This window comes from Thunnus maccoyii, chromosome 19 (genome assembly GCF_910596095.1).
Source record: "Thunnus maccoyii chromosome 19, fThuMac1.1, whole genome shotgun sequence".
Lineage (NCBI taxonomy): Eukaryota > Metazoa > Chordata > Actinopteri > Scombriformes > Scombridae > Thunnus > Thunnus maccoyii.
Window position 1 is genome coordinate 2,395,692 of NC_056551.1, and position 19,552 is coordinate 2,415,243.

Genomic DNA, 19,552 nt, shown 5'->3' on the forward strand with positions numbered 1-19,552 from the left:
ATTAAATGGTAATCTGAATGAAAAGGAAAAGAAAATTTTTTTGGTTATAATAATAATTTAGTTATAGTGATCAATTTGACCTGGACAGACGTGATCACTATAAGCGGTTTCCACTGTACATACTGTATATATATAATGTTTATTTACTCTATATATACACTCTCATATATACTCTGCTCATGCTATACTCTTGTGCCTTGCTTCAGTTTGTCTGTCATTAAGTTTGTGGTTCTTTAATTAAACCTGAAAAAAATAATAAATGTCTTAAGTGCAGCACACCCTGTCTGTGTTGCATTATCATGTGAACACACTGAACACATAAGTCATACAGACAGGACAAGTACTCACTAGTCACAGGATCACTTGCCATGATCCGCGGTTCTAGGGAATGAATGTGATGATGTGTTAAGATGCCACTGATGTATAGGCTCAAACAGAAAACAATAGGTGGAGATGGGCAGTTGCTTAGACAGGCAGTCTGTACAAATGCCGTTTTCCCATCTTGTCCTTTCTACCTGTGTGTCAATATGTCATACATTTTCCAACTAATTCTACTGTACTGGGACAAGATGTACCAGCTGTCATTCTGGGGAAAGCACGCAGTCATTGTGCAGTACCACTACCTGATGTATCTATCCCTGTGATACCACTGGTTAGGTTTAGACCATGTTACAAATCAGTGAACAGCATAAGTGAAGTACTTTGATTTATCAGGTATTTAATTCACTCAATTAGAAAAACTAATCAAATTGATCACTATGAGATGATTATTATAACCGTTTTTGTTTTTGTTTTCTTTTTCTTTTTCTTAACTTCTCATGCAGATTACCATCTAATTGACATTTGTATATCTATTACATAATAGAAAGTAATGAAACGGGCAGCGTCGTTATTTACTGAATTTTATTGACTGTTTCAAAATACAGTACAGCTGTTTCTAATGCTTGTTGTTTCACTGCTGCATCTCATTGGCTCATTTTTGTCAGTTTGTCATGAGCTTCAAGGAGACTTTGTTTTTCATTGAGAGAAAACGACTTTCTTTTTCCCACCATGATTTCAGTGTGTATGCAGCACCAGTCTCAGGTCACCAGCTGGCAGCAGACGGGTTGTGTGTTTAGGCTGTGGGGGTGGGGCCTGCAGCGAGAAAGTTGAACCAGAATCAACTTTTGGAGAAACGCAACCTGTAACGCTGTTTTAAAAAGATGAGAGAGAGAATGAGAGAGAGAGAGAGAGAAAGAGAGAGCGAACGGTGGTAGCCAGAAAGCTGGTTAATGAGAGGAATAAAACGTTATTTTCTGATTGTTTCATGGTCATTACAAATGAACACGCCCACACCCCGCACCTCCACACAGACAGGCAGAGGTTCACTGCAACGCCTGATAACGGTGCCGCAGCTGCTAAGTACATATCATACGTGTATCATGGGGTTAAGTTAATGAATTACCATAGTAATTCATTCTTTTTTTTCCATATGTTGTCATGTATGAAAAGACCCAAAATGAACACTGTAAGCGGACTACTTGATTACTATAAGTAAATTATTTAAACAGCATTTGTAAAGGAATGATGCTGTCCTGAACGTTTTGATCCATATAAGCGGTTGATCACTGTAACCATGATCACTATAAGCGGTTTCCACTGTATATTCAGTTTTTATTTGCCATTATTTTTCCTTCTGTCCTGCTAATATGACTCTTCAGCAGTCTAAATTATCCAAAGAATGTGGGTATCTATCAAACTAACTGTCATTTTAAAATAAAATTACCCTCTTTATTTTACTATATCTGTCTTGGGAAACTCAAAGAGGGAATTTTGTACTAAAAAGACTGTAACTTTGGAAGATATCCACTGAGACTGCTGAAGCCTCATATCAGCTTCAATTGAACTTTAGAGTGTATTTTTTACACAGAACTAAGACTTAAGATTTTGACCCCCTTCTCTTTCATTTGAATCCAGTAGGGTGGGATCTCTTGATGACCAGTACGGACAGGGGTTGTAGTAAGATAGAGTATGAACATCTCATTAAAGAGAACTAGATGCTGCATGGCCAGTCATCTTGGTTGCCAACAATAAAAAAAACCCCACAACCCAAAAAGTATTTCCCTTTGACTACTATTATAAAATAGCTGGCTTGATGCCTTAAATTGAAAGCATAGTCAATTATTACTCTTTGTATAATTTTGATCCATGATGGTTTAATATTTAGAGATATTTAGAGTTTAGAAAAGTTATTTTGAAGGTATAAAAGTCATTTTTGTTAAAACTATAGTCAGATCAACTTTAAAGGACTGTGGACACACTGTGGATATTGACCCCCAACACTTACATTGAAAGCATATTTGAAGGGAATCTTTTAATAGCCAGTATGAACAGGAGGAATGATAACAGTGAGGAAAAGTTCTGTCACTGTTCATGTTGGCACCTGACTGTTATTTTAAGACAGACTTGAAAAATTGTGAACCTGTCCTTTAATGTGTGTGACATCATCCCAGTGTAAGCTCCAGTGAAGGAGCACCAATGGGTGAAACTTGAAGCTAAGCCAAAGCTCCCAGGCTGCTCTACACCTGCAGCATCTCAGCCTTGGTCCATTCAGGCAGGCAAATGTGGGTCATTCAGGCCCACGCCCCCCCGCCACTCTTGTGGTGGGGTCTTCCATTTTTCAAAATGTTTCTCTGCAGATTCTTGTTTTCCAGGCACAGTGCTATCTATGTAAACATCCATCAGCCTCATGTCTAATAGTTCATTCGGGCTCCTACGACCTGAAACTCCCAACAATCAGAAAAGCTCAAGGAGGATTTTAAAGACTTCCTCAACACCCTTATAGACTAAGGTAATCTCCGGCCCCCTGCTTTCCCCTCGTTTTGGTGATATTAAATTCAGTCGTGTTTGGCAACTTCACATTTGGCTGAAAGGTTACAGCAGTTCTATTGGCATCCCCTTTGTTAACGACTTCACCACCTTCCTGAACCGACCATATCTCTTCAAAAGAGATGGTCTACATCCTAATAGATCAGGCTCACAACTGCTCTCACTCCACTTGGACCTTGCCTTAAAATCCTGCATATCTCAAACTCATGCAATCTCATGACATTATACTGCAATCCCTATTCCTGTCCACATTACTCAGAGATATGTGAGATTTACTGATAAATGTACACTACACTCAGTTCGCCCTGTACCCACTGGTTTGTGGGTCATCAGATCAGATTGTAACTGTTAAGTATGGTCTCCTCGAAGTGAGATCTCTGAATAACAAGTATTTTATGTGTCATGATATTATTTCCTCCCATAATCTTAATTTTCTCATGTTAACAGAGACATGGTTAAAATGTAATGATGCCACCTCCTTGACTGAAGCTTCCCCTCCTAACTATTCTCACCTATCTAAACGTCGGCCTTCAGGCCAAGGAGGTAGTGTAGCTGCAATATATGGCATTAAGTTTAAATGTACTCCTATTTCCTTTGGTGAATTTACCTAATTTTAATATCTACTGTTCTCCATTAATAACAGACAAGAACTAATTGTCTGTGTGGTACTGTACTGCCCAACTCAACAAAAACCTAACTGTCCTTTCGAAGCTCTTATCATTTATAATCATTTATAATGTCCAGATCATTTATAATGTCCAGATGAGAAAACTGTTATTATGGTATTATTAATAAGTGGGTATTAATAGACATTAATGCTGAATAAGAAAAGAACAGAACTGTTGATGGAGTAGTATACATCTACATAGGTTACAAGAAATTGCAGTACAGAAGTGTCCAAATGATGTTTGAGGTCATGTAGAAACACCGACTCCATTACAAAATCTGTCCACTAGAGGGCACTGACAAGATTATTTTTGTACTGTAAAATAGTCCACGATCACAATTCTATTCAATAACCAAATTTTAGGATGTTCTTTTCAAAAATAGTTATGTCATGCAGTCATTTTTTTTTTGAAGGGGCACAGTTTCATGATGCATATGTTAATGTTCACCCTAAACATAAGCCCCTTTGATGCATGCAGTCTATCCCTGAAATGTTCAGGAACATTTCCTGCATGGGGTCATGTGTCAATGGGAGCAGGGATTGATATTCAGGGAAATCTGTGTCGCCAATTTCCTACTAGTAACATTTCAGGGGAAATGTTGGTCCTAAAAATCACTAGCGGTGCCTGAAAGGTTATCTCAGGGGTACTCAGTGGTAATGTAAGCTGTTTAGCTAGCAGCACCGTTGATTATTTGAAGTGAAGTAAAGAAAGCTCACAAAAATGAAGCTACTGTTTTTACTGACACTATTTATATACACTGTTTTTTAGAACGCATTTCAGTGCTGCAAATTTGTTTGGACAAAAATAATAATTTAGCTTCTAATAATAGTAAATGACAACAAGCTAACACTAATGTTAATGAATTGAGAGTTATAAAATGTTTGCACCTATGTCACAGTTTGGTCAATAACCCGGATGGTACCTGGATGATACAGGCATTACGGAGGTACTGGGATGTAAACAACAGAATGGGTTGCATGCTGAATGTTCAATTTAAGCTGATTTTAGGATGTTTAAACCACAGAAAACTTCAGGAAAATGTGTGGGAGCTACTAAAACTTACAGAGAAGGACTTAGTCAGCAGGAAAGGGTGTGATATTTTGAGAAACTAAGGTTAATAGGTGGTGAAGATCCGTACGAGCTGGCTCCTTCATCTTGGAATGATGACCCAACAAATTCTGCCTTCTATTTCCTATCCCGACATAGTGAACTATCTTATTTTTTCACCAAGCCCATACACAGCTGAGGACCTTAAATGTTACAAAGGTTTGGAGGCCTACAACCAGATGGTGTGTGGATGGGTGAGAGAGGCACAGTATCAGTGCATCAATGATGTGTATTGTGAAAGCCAAGGTAGGTGATGCAATAACGTCACCAGATCAACTGTTCTTTACATTTAAAAAAAAAATAATTTAAATTTAGAATTTCAAGTCTAATAGTCTACTAGTAATTTTTGGATCAAAATTCTGATCAGTCATAAACATATAAACAATTAAAACCTCCCTCTTCAACCAATTTATTAAAGAAGTCTATTGATGAGAAACTAGTTTGTTATTCTTACAAGCTTATATCTGGTTGTCTTGTCTTTTATTCATGTACTCCATTCCCAACAAATACAAGAAAAACCCCTGGAACCCTGGATAATTGCTGAACACAGTATGTGTATGGCCAGCCATACACATACAGTGGCCAGCCAGTCTTCTAAACTGTGGTTTCAATTTCATGCTGGTCGAATTACAGCATGTTGCACTGATCCAAACAAACCAGCCCATAGCTTGATCAAAAGTGTATGCTATCCCAAATAATGCAAATTTACACCAAAAGCCAGCAGATGTTTGAGAGTGCACAACACAGATTTCTTTATAAATCCAAGTGTGCCATTCTTGGGTGCTTCCCTAGATGGCCTCGTTTCTTGTGATGTTTTGGTGTCAGTTTACTTGAAATTAAATGTCCATTCTGTGTAAAAAGTGATAAGTTAGACAGTGTTATGGGATTTTACTTGCAGAAGGATGGTGAAGGGAAACTGACACTAAATAGAAACCACCAGTATTTCTGTTCAGTACCAGGTGTAAACTCAGCTTGGTGTGTGCAGACTAGAATCTGCCTATTTTGTTGTTTGGACAGAGAAAGATCTGCATGCTGAGCACATTTTATTTGATGAAGAGTTCTGGGACATGATATATCAGAAAAGCAAGCACATTTTTGCCACAGCCATTATGCCAGAGTTAGTTGGCAAGTTCTAAACTAGGCTTTCATCTACCATGGCTAACGTGTCCCCACAACCTGGCGTATCTGTCCCTGTTGACTCAGATGGTTCTGATAATGTCATGAGTACCAGCGGGCAAGAAAAAACGTGGTGTTCCTGTGGCCAAGTTGAGTTTAGTCAGACGATTTTGTGTGACAATGTGAAAAAGTCATATTCAGTGGTTTCACTATTCATGTGTTTATGTTGAGGTTGCGCCAAAAGGAAAATGATACTGTCCCAACTGCCATTGGTTCCCTCAGTTTCTGCCAAAAAGGGTCAAGAAACATGTTAAGTAAAAAACCTCAGTTATGCTATTTTCAGTAAACCATTATGTAGCTTCATACATTTTTATTGACATGTCTTCATTTATATCTGTGATGTACAGCCTAATTCAATCTGGTGCCTGAAGTGCTTAAGGACAAGTTTCTGGACTGTGGTTGAGCAATTGGCTTGGTGTAGCCAATCACAGTTCAGAAACTTGTCCTTAAGTACTTCAGACACTTTGTTTAAATTATGCTGAAAGATTTATTTAAATATTTTATTTAATTTATTTCCGAATTGTACCTTTTGAAAATTTAATGTGTGTTTTTTGAATAACTTTCATTGATAATTGTTTTTGTGATCATTTTATTTCATAATTACATGAGTACATTTTTTTGTACAACTCAGAATGCTATTCTGGATCGAACTGCGACTTCCTGCAAGTAAAGGCTGGGATTTTTACCTGAGCCATTATACAACCCAAAGTGTCCTGAATATCAAAACCTCAGTCAGTGAGAATGAAATCACCAGGAACAATGTTGTCCAAAATGCCACAGTTTTCTGTTATGTACTTATCACTGACTCCTCCTCCCCATGCATTTGATATGTAAGGGGCTGAGCCCTGTGGTGTAATACCAATCAAAAACTGTGTTATGGTGCTTGTAGGAAGACCATGTTTCTGCCCTGGTTTTAAGGTTAGATGGACAATCTATAAAAACCTCAAAGCAGTCGATAATAGCAACACATTTTTTTCCCAAAATGTTTTCCAAATTGCATTGGCATGGTGTTTGCAACTGTTCTCTTTCTGGCCATATAACAAGTGGTTTCATGCGAATAAACATGACATCAATGACATCAGTGAATAGCCTAGAAGCAGCGGTTATTGACACATTGAATGCATAAGACACGTTGTACAGGTCAGACTTTTTACCTGGAATACAATAATGAGAAGTATAGCACACTTTTGAGGCTAGATTTTATGAAAATTTTACATAAACAATAGAACTCTCGTACTGCTGTAGTAGGCTATGAAATGAGATCAGACATATGGATGGATATGGATATTCAGCCAAGAATGCAAAAAACAGCTTTCTAATATCAATATGCTTGCATACTATTATACTATAAAATTAGTTAATAATTGCAGTTATTAATACTTCACCTACCTGACAAGAAATGCACAGAACAAACTTGAATGTTGTCAAGATTCTTGCCCTGAAAATCCTGGTTCAGTTTGGCTAACCACGGAAGCCTCCTTTCTTCAGACAATTTTTTGCACTATTGTCCCTGATTTGTAATAATTTTTGGCAGTGTGTGTAATAGGAGAGTTAAATACCATACAGAAAAGCAACTTTTGTTTATTTTCTATATTATTAAAGCTAATTAAAAACACTTATTGTGAAAATAGAATTCAACAATATCTAAAGCCATCCACTCTCACTTAAATCTTAATTTTGGTGTTGATAGATGTCTGTCAACTCTAGCTCATTAAAATGACAGAAAGAACTCCAGAGAAAAATGGCAGTTACTAGCAGTAATACCTAATAGCTAACCCAGACTACAGCAGCTGTTTTACTCCCTTGTGTACAAATGTACAAATGACACAGCTGAATGGGGGTAATTCCTTCTGAACAAGGCCTTAAACCTGTGAGTGGAATGCAGTGTCCACCCCGCTGCTGCTGCTTCACACCTAATCCCAGCCAAACACAGCCCGCTGACTCAGCAGGTTATTTCATGACTGTTCTGTCTGTTGTCTGTAAAAACACAACACGGACACATACCTTTTACGTGGAACATACAGTGGTTTGTTCATTAACCCTTAACTTTTTATCTTACTGCTTTAAAATAAAGTGAATGCTGTCATCAACTCACACACATTCATTGATAATGATCATAATGACTGATATTTAATTTCAGACCCCTCAGACTGCTGTGCTGCTGGCCAGCCATAAACCCACCAGGAAACTGCCAATGAACAGGTCTCGCTTCCCAAGACAGTTTGGACCCCAGTAGTGAGAGTTGCAACCGAGAACAAACGATTTTTACGTTCTACACACCTCAGCACTCTGAGCTTGTATTGTCAACCACCTTGTAGCTTAGCCGCTGTTGCTCATAAAGATTTCCACTCACAAACAGCGCTTACAGTTGAGTGGGGCAAATGGGGACATTTTAGAAACTGACTTTGTCAGATGATGTCACATTGCGTTCTGAATACGGACTTTGTTGTGTTGTAGGCTATTTGTTAGCAATGGGTGTGGCTCAGGCAGTTAAAACCCATTAATTAGAGATAAATTCCACATGCTGTAATTTTGGAGATGTAATGTAGTTGTTCTGTAGTAGTTTTGTCCAATTAATAGAAGCAGATATGGACTATAAACTTAATCATAACAAATGTAATCGATTTCTACAGACATCTCAAAAGTGATCAAACGGAATGAATTTGTGTCAGTGTGTTAGCATATGGTCTAAGTACATGCTAATGTGAATTAATAATTTCTGTATTTCAGCTGTATAATATTTTTAAAATGAGTAAGGATTGTGTGTAGGCTGATGGCTTCATGGATTAAAAAAAACATTGTTTAAAAATTAAAGAATTCAGATTTCTACTGAGAACTGAATACTACTTTTCCAATCTCAATCTCTTTCTAAATTATGTATGTAGTTATTATATGTATATATATGTGTATACACACACACACACACACACACACACACACACACACACACACACACACACACACATATATATATATATATATATATATATATATATATATATATGTTAAGCTTAGACAGTAAATGATTTGTCTTTCTTATTCTCAATGACATCTTTGCTCTTTCCCCCGCTCTAGAATGAACTGTCGGATGATGATTTCAGATTAGAGATCACTCAGATTCATAAGGTAGGTGGATGCGTTTGTTTCTTAACTAACAAATTCATTACTATGTTAAATGCTACTGCCTGCTTAGTTAGTTGTGTGTGTGTGTGCAGGATTTTGCAATGGAGACGTTTGCAGGCCCGGTGTTTGCCAGTCTGCGTGGCTCTTTAGGAATGACAGAGCAGGAGTATCAGCAGTCGCTCTGCTCTGAAAACTGCTACCTCCAGTTCATCAGCAACTCTAAGAGCAAGGCTGACTTCTTCCTGACGTAAGTCAACACGCACCAACTGTTACTCACACACACACACACGACTGTTCATGCTCTTTTCATGATATTGTATTTTGGACTGAAATCCTATTTGCCTAACCTCTAAGCCCTGAATTTAACTCTGACCATGACTCTGTCCCTAACCCCAACCTGTAACCTCAGCCTTAAACCTAACACTTTGTCCAGAAGAACTAAAAATCACCTTACACATGCATAATCATGGTAGTGTACCTAAGTGTACACAGTGCTGCTTATATTATCTTAAATTATATGAAAGTAAGTTGTTGCAGCTCTAAAGCAGGGTGGGGAATTATATGACTATGTCTGGTAGTCTCTTGTTGGGAAAATTTGGTGGAATAACAACTTTTTATTGTGAAAAGGTCAGAGTTACAGTTACAGTTTTTCTTTATTGACAAGATAGAAATCTACTTACTCTGTGCCTTTTAACTTCTAGAAATGATAAACGCTTCTTTTTGAAGACCCAGAACAAAAGGGAAATAAGATTCCTTCTGGCCAACCTGAAGATATACATGGAACACTTGAGGAAATACCCCCATTCACTGCTTGTCAGGTTCCTAGGTATACACACACACACACACACACACACACACACACGCAGAGCACACACACACACACACGCAGAGCACATACACACACGCACATACACACGCGCACAATGCCAAATTGTATTTGATCAATATCTAAACAGCGTAGAGAGTGAGAATGTGCCATATTATCACATTTGTGATGTGGAGATTCAAAAAAATCTCAGTGTTACATGTGGCCTTTTGACCAGAAACCACATGATGTCACAGCAGCTGGTGGGAACCCCCCCCCTCCCAACCCACACACATACACACTCAAAAATATTAATGGGCTGCATTTATATAGCGCCTCTCTAGTCTTCCGCCCACTCAAAGCGCTTTTACACTACATTCACCCATTCATTCATATGCTGATGTCACAGGCTTTCATGCAACGTGCCAACCTGCTCATCAGGAGGAGTTTGTAATCATTAACACACACACATACACACACTGATGGCACAGCCTACAGGAGCAATTCGGGGTTCAGTATCTTGTCTAAGGATACTTTGACATGTGGACTGGAGGAGCCAGGAATCAAACTTGTGATTAGTGGAAGACTCGCTCTACCTCCTGAGACACAGCCACCCCAGTGTGTTTTGCTTATTGTTCCTTCACTGTTCAGATTTCACATTTATCTGCCGAAGAAGTAAAGTTTTTCTGTTCTCACCTTAAACCTGCAAGCATGATTTGTGACATCACAACTAGTTTGTAGCCAATTGTGATCCAGCAACTTGCATAAGTGTGATGTGGAAACTTAATGCCTCAACTGCACATACACTGAGAATGGACTTTACAGTAACGTAGGAGATAACTTGTATCCAGCAGCAACATGTCTCCTTAACAGAGACTTTTTAAATGCAGGACCTGACAAACTGGTATTTTCCATTAGTGATTTTGTTTGTGGTCTTGGTTTAATTTTCACTCAATGTAAATTATTAATGCAATGCTTTTTAGCCATGCTAATGGCGTGGCTCTAGGGGTGGCAATGTCTGTCCACTACCTTGTCATATGTAGAACCTAATATTTTCTGTGGCAGAGCACACAAGGCATATAGTGTCTGTATTTAAGTTCAGCCCCTGACAACAAGATTTCAGATTTCTGATGTGGTCCTCTGTAGAAAACTATGGCCTACTCCTGCTGTAGACTCTTTTTTTCATTTTGTTTAGCAAAGTGCCACACATCTGCTGGATGTGTAAATATGTTTAAGTCAGATTTGTTACAATCAACTGAGATACTTCTGTTTTTTCAAGGTGTTCACAGGATCAAAATCCCACACAGACGAAAGGTACTGATCAAATCTAATCACTTTTGTCTACGTAACACTATAATTATAGAATTTTACAAAGCATTACAAAACCTTTCTACACCTGTCCTTTGCAGAAATACTTCATTGTTATGCAAAGTGTGTTTTATCCAGATGATCGAATCAATGCCAGGTAAGCTTGGCTTTCTTTCCCCCAGAAATACAAAGCAAATTAGTATTATTAGTTTGGTTTTAACAACACAGAAACAGAGAGTGTAGCCTCTTCGCATGGTGTGATGTGTGCTTTGTGTTACCAGGTATGACATTAAGGGCTGTGAGGTGAGCCGCTGGACAGATCCTGCACCAGAGGGAAGCCAGATTATTGTGGTTCTCAAAGACCTTAACTTTGAAGGCCAGTACATCACTCTGGGTAAGTTAACAGAGTGTGATGTTTGTGTGTGATGTAACTAATATGCCACTGTGTAATAGTAATAAGGGTAGCATTATTGCTCCCCCTTCAGGCCAATCCATATGTGTTTCTATCTGCCAAAATACAGATGGGTGACAAATTAAAGGAAAAACCAATATAAAGAGCAAGGTGTTGGGCCACCATGTGCCGCCAGAACAGCTTCAATGTGCCTTGGCATTGATTCTACAGTCTCTGAACTCTTCTGGAGGGATGAACACCATTCTTCCAAAACATATTCCCTCATCTGGTGTTTTGATGACGGTGGTGGAGAGCGCTGTCTAATACATCGGTCCAAAATCTCCCATAGGTGTTCAGTAGGGTTGAGATCTGGTGACTGTGAAGGCCATAACATATGATTCACATCATTTTCATACTCATCAAATCATTCAGTGACCCCTCGTGTCCTGTGAATTTGGGCATTGTCATCCTGGAAGAGACCACTCCCATCAGGATAGAAATGTTTCGTCATAGGATAAAGGTGATCACTCAGAACAACTTTGTATTGATCCGCAGTGATCCTTCCCTCTAAGGGGACAAGTGGACCCAAACCATGCCAGCAAAATGCCCCCCACAGCATAACAGAGCCACCAGATCCCCTCACTGTAGGGGTCAAGCATTCACACCTGTACTGGTTTTTCCTTTAATTTGTCACCTGTCTGTACATCCCTCTATCTTGGATGAACTATCTGCAACATCTAATTTAAATAAATCTCATTCAAATCAATACTGAAGATGTGTGTAAATGCCAGCAGTAACATATGGAGACTTATTGTACATGTTTGCTGTGTATATTGTAATGTTCAGAGTTGTAATACTATTATATGTGTTGTGTGTATGTGCCCAGACCAGCAGCGTCCCTGGCTCCTGCGGCAGATGGAGATTGACACACAATTCCTCCGGAGGCTCAATGTGTTGGACTACAGTCTCCTCCTGGCCCATCAGCCCTTACACCATGATGAGCGCCACCAGAGCCTCTCCTTCGCTACTCTCATAATGAGAACCAAAAAGTCAGTGTTTTTTAGTTGTTTTTCCTGAATTTTATGGTTGGGGTTCTCAACATATTGTGGCCTGTGACCCTGTTTTTAGTTCCCCACATTTTTAATTTATAGTGCAATTAGAGGTATAATCTATATACACTTACCTGATTGTCAGTATACACTAGTTTCAGTCTAAGAAATATGTCCTGTATTGTGAAAAGAATATCAATAAGTCGATCAGTACTGTAGAAAAGTAATCAACCTTTAAACATTAATTGTTTAAGTCATTTATTAAGCAATAACAGTCTACAGCCATGCTAGCAGCTCTGTGAGGATGTATTCAAGCACAGCAGTGTTGTGAGCTATATGCTAAAAGCAGCATGCTAACATGCTCACAATTCAAGATTCAAGATCTTCTATTGTGAGCAACACAGCGGTTGGCAACACTGAGGGAAGTGAGATTTGTCGTCTCCTAGCTTTAGTTCCAATTGAGTAAAATATTTACAATTATATAGAAAAAGGAGAGAGAGAAAGATAAGAGCTAGAGAAAGATAAGAGAGAGACAAAATAAAAAATATAAATATATACAAATATACATTATATTGCACATTGTGTGAAAGTGTGGGATTGCACATAAGTGATAAATATGTGATTGATTCTTCTGTTAAAAATATAAATATTACCTAGAAAGGAAGAGAGAGAGAGTGAGTGTATGTGTGTTACAGTGCTATGGCTTGTGGATAGAAGCCATCTCTGAGCCTGCTGGATCTGGCTCTGATGTTTCTATACCGCTTGCCTGATGGTAGCAGTAAAGAGTCTGTGACTGGGCTGGTTGGGGTCCTTGATGATTTTTTCAGCTTTCCTCATACTCCTCTGGATGTAGAGCTCCTAAATGGGTGGGAGTTCAGACCTGGTGATGCACTGAGCAGCTTTGATGACTCTCCACAGAGTTTTGTGGTCCTGCTTGGAGTTGCTCCCATATCAGGCTGTGATTCAGCTGGAGAGGACGGAGGCTGGTTTGCTGTCCTCACCACCGACTGATTATGACTCGTCACTCCTGGTGATCAGCTGATGATGGTGGTGATGAGGCTGATGACGGTGGTGATGAGGCTGATGATGGTGGTGTCATTCGCAAACTTAAAGACGGTGTTGGAGCTGTGTGTTGCCACACAGTCGTTGGTGAAGAGGGTGTATAGGACTGGATTTATCTCACACCTCTGGGGTACTCTGGTGCTGAGCATGATGGTGGAAGAAGTGATGTCACCAAGCCTTCTGGGGCCTGTTTGTCAGGAGGTCCAGGATCCAGCTGTATAGGGCAATGCTGAGTCCAAGGCCCCTGAGCTTGATGACCAGCTGAGAGGGCACACTGGTGAACTGTAGTCCACAAACAGCATTCTCCCCCTCTGCTCCAGGTGGATGAGGTCAGTGTGGAGGGCAAGTGAGATGGACCTGTTTTGCTTGTATGCAAACTGTAGGGGGTCCAGTGAGTCCAGCAGGAAAGAGGTAATATGGGCTTTGACTAGTCACTCAAAGCACTTCATAATGACAATGACAATTTTTACATTCATCCATCCATTAACTATACTTACTTATTCTTTTGAGGGTGGTAGTCGTGGTTGGGGGCTAATGCTAACATGCTTTTCTCTAGCAGGTGTAATGTTTACCATGTTCACCATCTTAGTTTAGAGTGTTAGCATGCAAAAAATTAGCTAAAAAATACTAAGCACAAGCTACAGCTGAGGCTGATGGGAATGTCATCAGTTCTGCATAAACCAAACTATTGGACTGACAGAATGGAGTGAAATTTTGACCTGATGATGGCACTAGAGGAAAAGATAAGGGATGACCAAAGTTATTACAACTCGTACTGTGGAGAAATGAATGTCTGGATCAAATTTAAATATTTTTTCTCAGATATTTCAGATATATGCTCTGTATCATAGTAGTGGACCAAATGACTTAATTTAATATTTTTTATTTACAGTCAAATTTAAATTTAAAGCTGGAAATACTATATATATTTTTCTCAGTTAACAAATCCCATGAAAAGACCCAAACCAACAATGAACTGATTTGTGTGTGTATCCAAAGTCCGATATGTTATTCTGTTATGCCATAGACCTCCATTGTTGCCCAAAAACACACTAGTTTAGTAATGGTTATGCTCATTTTATTTTGACCCACTTCCACATACATACATTCTCATGCACACTCACTAGATGTTTTACTCTGCTGTTTAAGGAGTTGTACTGATAAATACTGAGGCTTTTTAGGAAATTAAACCATGATTATTTTTTTTAACGTTTTTAAAGATTTACGTCTTTGACTTCATTAAACAGCAACAGAAACGATAAGCGCGTCTTTAAATTGAGAGAGTGATGTGCGCATTTACGCACGCGGCACAGCAGCGGTAACCTCGTTAAAATGATCAGTCAGGATCTATTGGTAATTAATGTTCTGTGTTCTGCTGCACATCTACACCATTGAGTTTATATAAAGAGGCCACACAGATTCCAGGTTCATGTGCTGGAATTGTTTGTAAGCCTTTATGATGAAAAAACAGTCCTGTGTAAAACAATAAGGGGCTGTGTTTGTGCGGATGTGCTGTTTAAAGTGTCGTGACAATGAATTATGATCCAGAAGTCTGGTTGGAGTATCACACACACACACACGCAGAAACTTTTTGGCTCCTGCACTTCTGTAATGAATGCGGTGCCCCTGCCGCAGACATAGTTGGGAAAGTAATCAGTCACTCAGCACTTCTGAGTGACTGACCACTTTTCCTGTATTTTTATGGTTTACCTTCATGGGACAGCTAACAGTGTGCAAAAGAAGTGAAACTGCTTTCACAAGCTTTATGACGTTCTTTGTGGAGTGCAGTCTATGAATAAACAAGCAGAGATTAGTCTGTGACTGTCACACCATGCCTAGACTTTGTGTGTGGGTTTTTTGGTCTTTTTATGTTCTTGTGTTCTTTGTGGTCTCCTGGTTTGCACTTCTGTTTAGTCCTTCAGGTCATATGTGTTTTTTTGTTATATTTGGGTGATGGGTTTGGACTGCCTTTTGTTGTTTAGCCTGGTGTGTTGTATTCTTTAATTTAGGTTCATGGTGGTTCTTGGACAGGTTGGTGTGGGTTGTATTTAGAATATTGTGTTTTCTGGGTTTTAGGTTTGTTACTGTGTTTCCCTTGTGCATTCATGTACTCCTCCTCATCTGCCCTGCTTCACCCTTGTTAGCCCTGCTCTGCTCAGAGTCTTCCCTACACCTGCCCTGTATCAGTCTCGTCAGCCCTGCCCTGCTTCCTGTGTTTCCTCAGCCAATCACTCCCTTGTGTAATGTCATCTGTCCTTCATTCCCTCATTAGTTTAGTCTGTATTTAAGTCTCGTTTTGAGTTGAGTCTTTGTTGGATCTTTCATTTTGTTTCGTCTGCTAGTTCTGTTTGCCTGTTCATGACCACCCACGATTAAAGGAGATTTTTTCATCAAATCTGCATTCCGGCCTCTGCGTTTGGGTCCACTCCTGCTTCCCCAACCTGACAGTGACAGCAGTATCAATAAACATAGATCCCTTTATTGTATAAAATAGGTTTAAGTGGACCAACGTACCAGGATCTGTATTAGACCCCACTACAAAAATACAGTTTGTTGCCTGCCTAATATGTTGATGCCACATAGCTGGCCTCTTTATATTCTTATTTCTGTGATGTTTTCTTCTAACTTCTTCTAAATAGTGTTAAAGGCAATACAAATAGAGAAAAACATATTTTTCATAGAGTGACATGTTAAAGCTAAAGATTCAAAGCCAGAAATCATGATTCCCACTCAAGTGTGACTCAGCTGTAACAAACTGCTTGCTGCCACGTCTAGCATATGGGATCCTGATGTGCTAGGACCCCTAGTAGGGGTAGGCAGGCTTGTGTACTAAACCAAACTGATTACACACACACAATTTTCGAAATTGAAGCAATCTGACTCATACATAGTCCTCTGATGTTTTAGAAAGGTTGTGGAATCAGCACTGTCTGCCCATGACAAATTCAATGTTTCAGACAAAAGGAGCAGACACTGAGTCAATGTCTAACTAAAAGGACTGGCGACATTCTCCTCAGCCTCAGATATACTTTGTGTTCAGTGCTAATTTGCAAATGTTAACATGCTAACACCAACTAAGGGTCGATTTCAAGTGTCTTATTCAATCGTTCCTTGCTCCTCGCTTGAACCAGAAGCCATTCTGGTCCACTAATTTGAAGGCCGTCCCAAAGCTCTTATTTCTGCTCTGAAGGAGCGAGGAGTGAGGAATGAGGAGGGATCTCTGAGGAGCCATGAGCGAGGATACACAAGAGCAGCCTTCTCTGATCTATGGAGGTCTTTTACCAGATCTTTCTATAAGTGCCGGCTGCCGGCCAATCCGCCCACTACTCATTTGCCTATCTCATTTGTCTATCTGTCTGTATCAGTTCCAACATGCGCTATATGAATGTGTGTGTGTGTGTGTACTCAGCTGAGAGGTTGTGTTCTGCTGAGCAGAGAGTGGAGAGTCAGCACAACGAATGTTGATCCAGGACCACATTGTGATGTTGATCCAGGAACACGTTCTACTTGGCTAAATCACGTCGTGCTGGAGAGTCATCTTCAGTGTTTGACAAATATTAGCAAAATAATTGATGACAAACCACAGTAAGAATTGCATTGATTGCACAGACAGGGGACATCAGCTACTTTGGAAAACATCGGTGGCAGCAAGTTGATGATTGCGCAGTAAATATTAAAAGGTCCACTGAAAGTGCTGCATTTGCCATGTACACCACACAGATGTTTATGGGCGTAATGAATGAACAAATTATCTTTATTTACATTGCGCTTTTTACAGCAAAGCCATCTCTAAGACGCATTGCAAACACACACTAAAACAGGCAATATTGTCAAAATAACAGGCTTGTTTCCTGTGAGGAAAATGTAGGCTGTGCCTCAGCCTCACGCTGTAATTTTACAGTTTAAAATTTGTATTCTTTCCCACTGTCCAATCCTGCAAACTAATGTCAGATGCCCCAAATCATGTTTTAAAAATAAAATATGATGTAATGGAACTTCCTGCAGTAATATATACGATATATATGTTTTTCCACATCATACATTTTATCCATGGTTTACATTTTTGGCTATCCTGTCACTGAATAATTTTCTCCTGCTTTGTGTGTAACTAAGTGAATATTCATTCTTAAATTATACCTGCATACTACCCATAGGTGTGGAGTATATCAATAGAGAAGAAAAGGGAGAGGAAAGATGCCAGCCAAAAGATGCAGCTCAACAGGGAAACACTGTCCGAGGAAACACAAAGAGGGAATTTGATGCTAAAAAGACTGTAAATGTGTCAGATATCCACTCGATATGACTAACTCAGACTGATAAAGCCTCATATAAGCTTCTGCTCTGCACATGAGATTTGTTGACAATAAGAAAAATACAGAAAATCACCAGCAAAATCAGTTATGTATTTTATTAAATCTGCATTGTCCATGCTTATTAGCTTGAAGTCTTCCTCTTCCCTGCCTCTGCTGGCGCATTGCTTCATTTTTTCATGCATTACCGAAACCTGTAGGTCAGTGGAATAATGTGCATGTGCTCCATGAGACAAACAAATTGGGGGCACACTGATAAAAAACTGCTCCATCGTGCTGCTAGAGGACAGACGTTCCACAGGGTACAACAATTTCGCCTTGCATCATTTGTGCAAATTTGACTGCTGTACCGTTTATATGTTTGTTCACCCTAAACAGACAATTTACCAACTAAACATTAGCTGTAAGGTAGCTAGCAATGGACACACTGACCAGGTCTGTAGGAGTACTTGTGTGTTTGTGTTCAGCTCAGCTTCTTACTGAACTTGCCAAAAACTCTGTTTCTTTCTGTTGTACATTTATGAAGCAGATTAATTGAGCCTTGGCATACTTGCACATTTTTCACTCAAGTTGAAACATTTTCAATTCATATGCTCTGGATAAATTTGCATCTATTCACCTCTTTGCATGTTGCAATTGTGCTGCCTCTAAAATTCAATTCACACAAACTGTCACATAAACACACATTCACAGAAAATGGCTGCTAGCATGGCTGTAGACTCAGTCTTCTTTATAGTACCCCTGCAAAATAATCCACAATAAGGCTCATTCTCACAATACATGGTGAGCAGTAACACTGTTGTTCATTAGCTGAGCCTTTTTTTTCCAAATGAGAGAGCATGCCTTTTGATACTTTCCCTTTCAAAGTATGTTATTGTTATATGGTTATACTGTATGATGTCTTGGAAATGTTCTCACGTTTGTTGTTCTCAATCTCACCTTGTACTTTTAGCCCAGGGGACTCTAACCCCTATAGCTTTTATCAAGGACTTTAACCTGGAAAGGGACCTTGGCAGTAGACTCTAACCCTGCCTCTTTTCTGTGCACTTTTTAGGCAAGAGAACACTTTTCTCTCCCTTTGGGCAAATTCACTAGGAATTCCCCCCCTAAGCTCAGAGTATCTATGACACCATAAACACTTCAAAAACCACCGATGCATGCCTTTGAACAAAACTCCCTATCTTCTAAAATTTTGGAAGCAAATAACAAATGAAATTTCCACAGAATGAATCACAATTGTCAAGCATCCCTGGGTGAAAGCCCCCAAATGTTGTGGGAATTTTCTTGATAAAGAGGCACATGGACACATAAAGAAAGCATTAAACATTGTTACTTGTTGAAGCAGTTGTAGACACTGTACAATCCATCACAACATCAGTAACAATTATACAAATGTCCAAACACAAACAAAAATACAATCATCTTGTATTTTTGGAGAGAAAGCATGTTGTTCAGCTGGCCCTTTCTCTAAAGATTGTGAACCCAAACTAGACAGCTTTATACCTCTACAGAAGCAAAGCTAAAAACAGTCTGGTCCCTAAACAGACACTTCCACAAACCGTGGACCTTCTTACAAACAAGTATGGTCACAAAATCTAACAGACCTCATGGTCAATCAATACCTTCAAACATGGCAATTCTTCAATTTTAACTTGTCTAGGTACCTCCACACAGTCTCTAAAACA

The 19,552-nt window shown here is 39.3% G+C and overlaps 1 protein-coding gene across 2 annotated transcripts in view; it reads left to right on the forward strand.

Annotated features, from left to right (window-relative positions):
- Positions 1–19,552, forward strand: part of pip5kl1 (phosphatidylinositol-4-phosphate 5-kinase-like 1) — a 29,649-nt gene that overhangs the window by 5,592 nt on the left and 4,505 nt on the right. Inside the window, exons 1-8 of one of the 2 annotated variants that reach the window (XM_042394367.1) lie at positions 8,007–8,021; positions 8,895–8,945; positions 9,035–9,189; positions 9,644–9,768; positions 11,027–11,061; positions 11,157–11,212; positions 11,337–11,449; positions 12,333–12,495. In XM_042394367.1, coding sequence (XP_042250301.1) covers positions 9,044–9,189; positions 9,644–9,768; positions 11,027–11,061; positions 11,157–11,212; positions 11,337–11,449; positions 12,333–12,495 — 638 coding nt within the window. In that variant the 5' untranslated portion in view covers positions 8,007–8,021; positions 8,895–8,945; positions 9,035–9,043. Of the gene's footprint in view, positions 1–8,006; positions 8,022–8,894; positions 8,946–9,034; positions 9,190–9,643; positions 9,769–11,026; positions 11,062–11,156; positions 11,213–11,336; positions 11,450–12,332; positions 12,496–19,552 lie in introns of those variants that run through there. The other variant, XM_042394366.1, reaches the window with a different exon arrangement.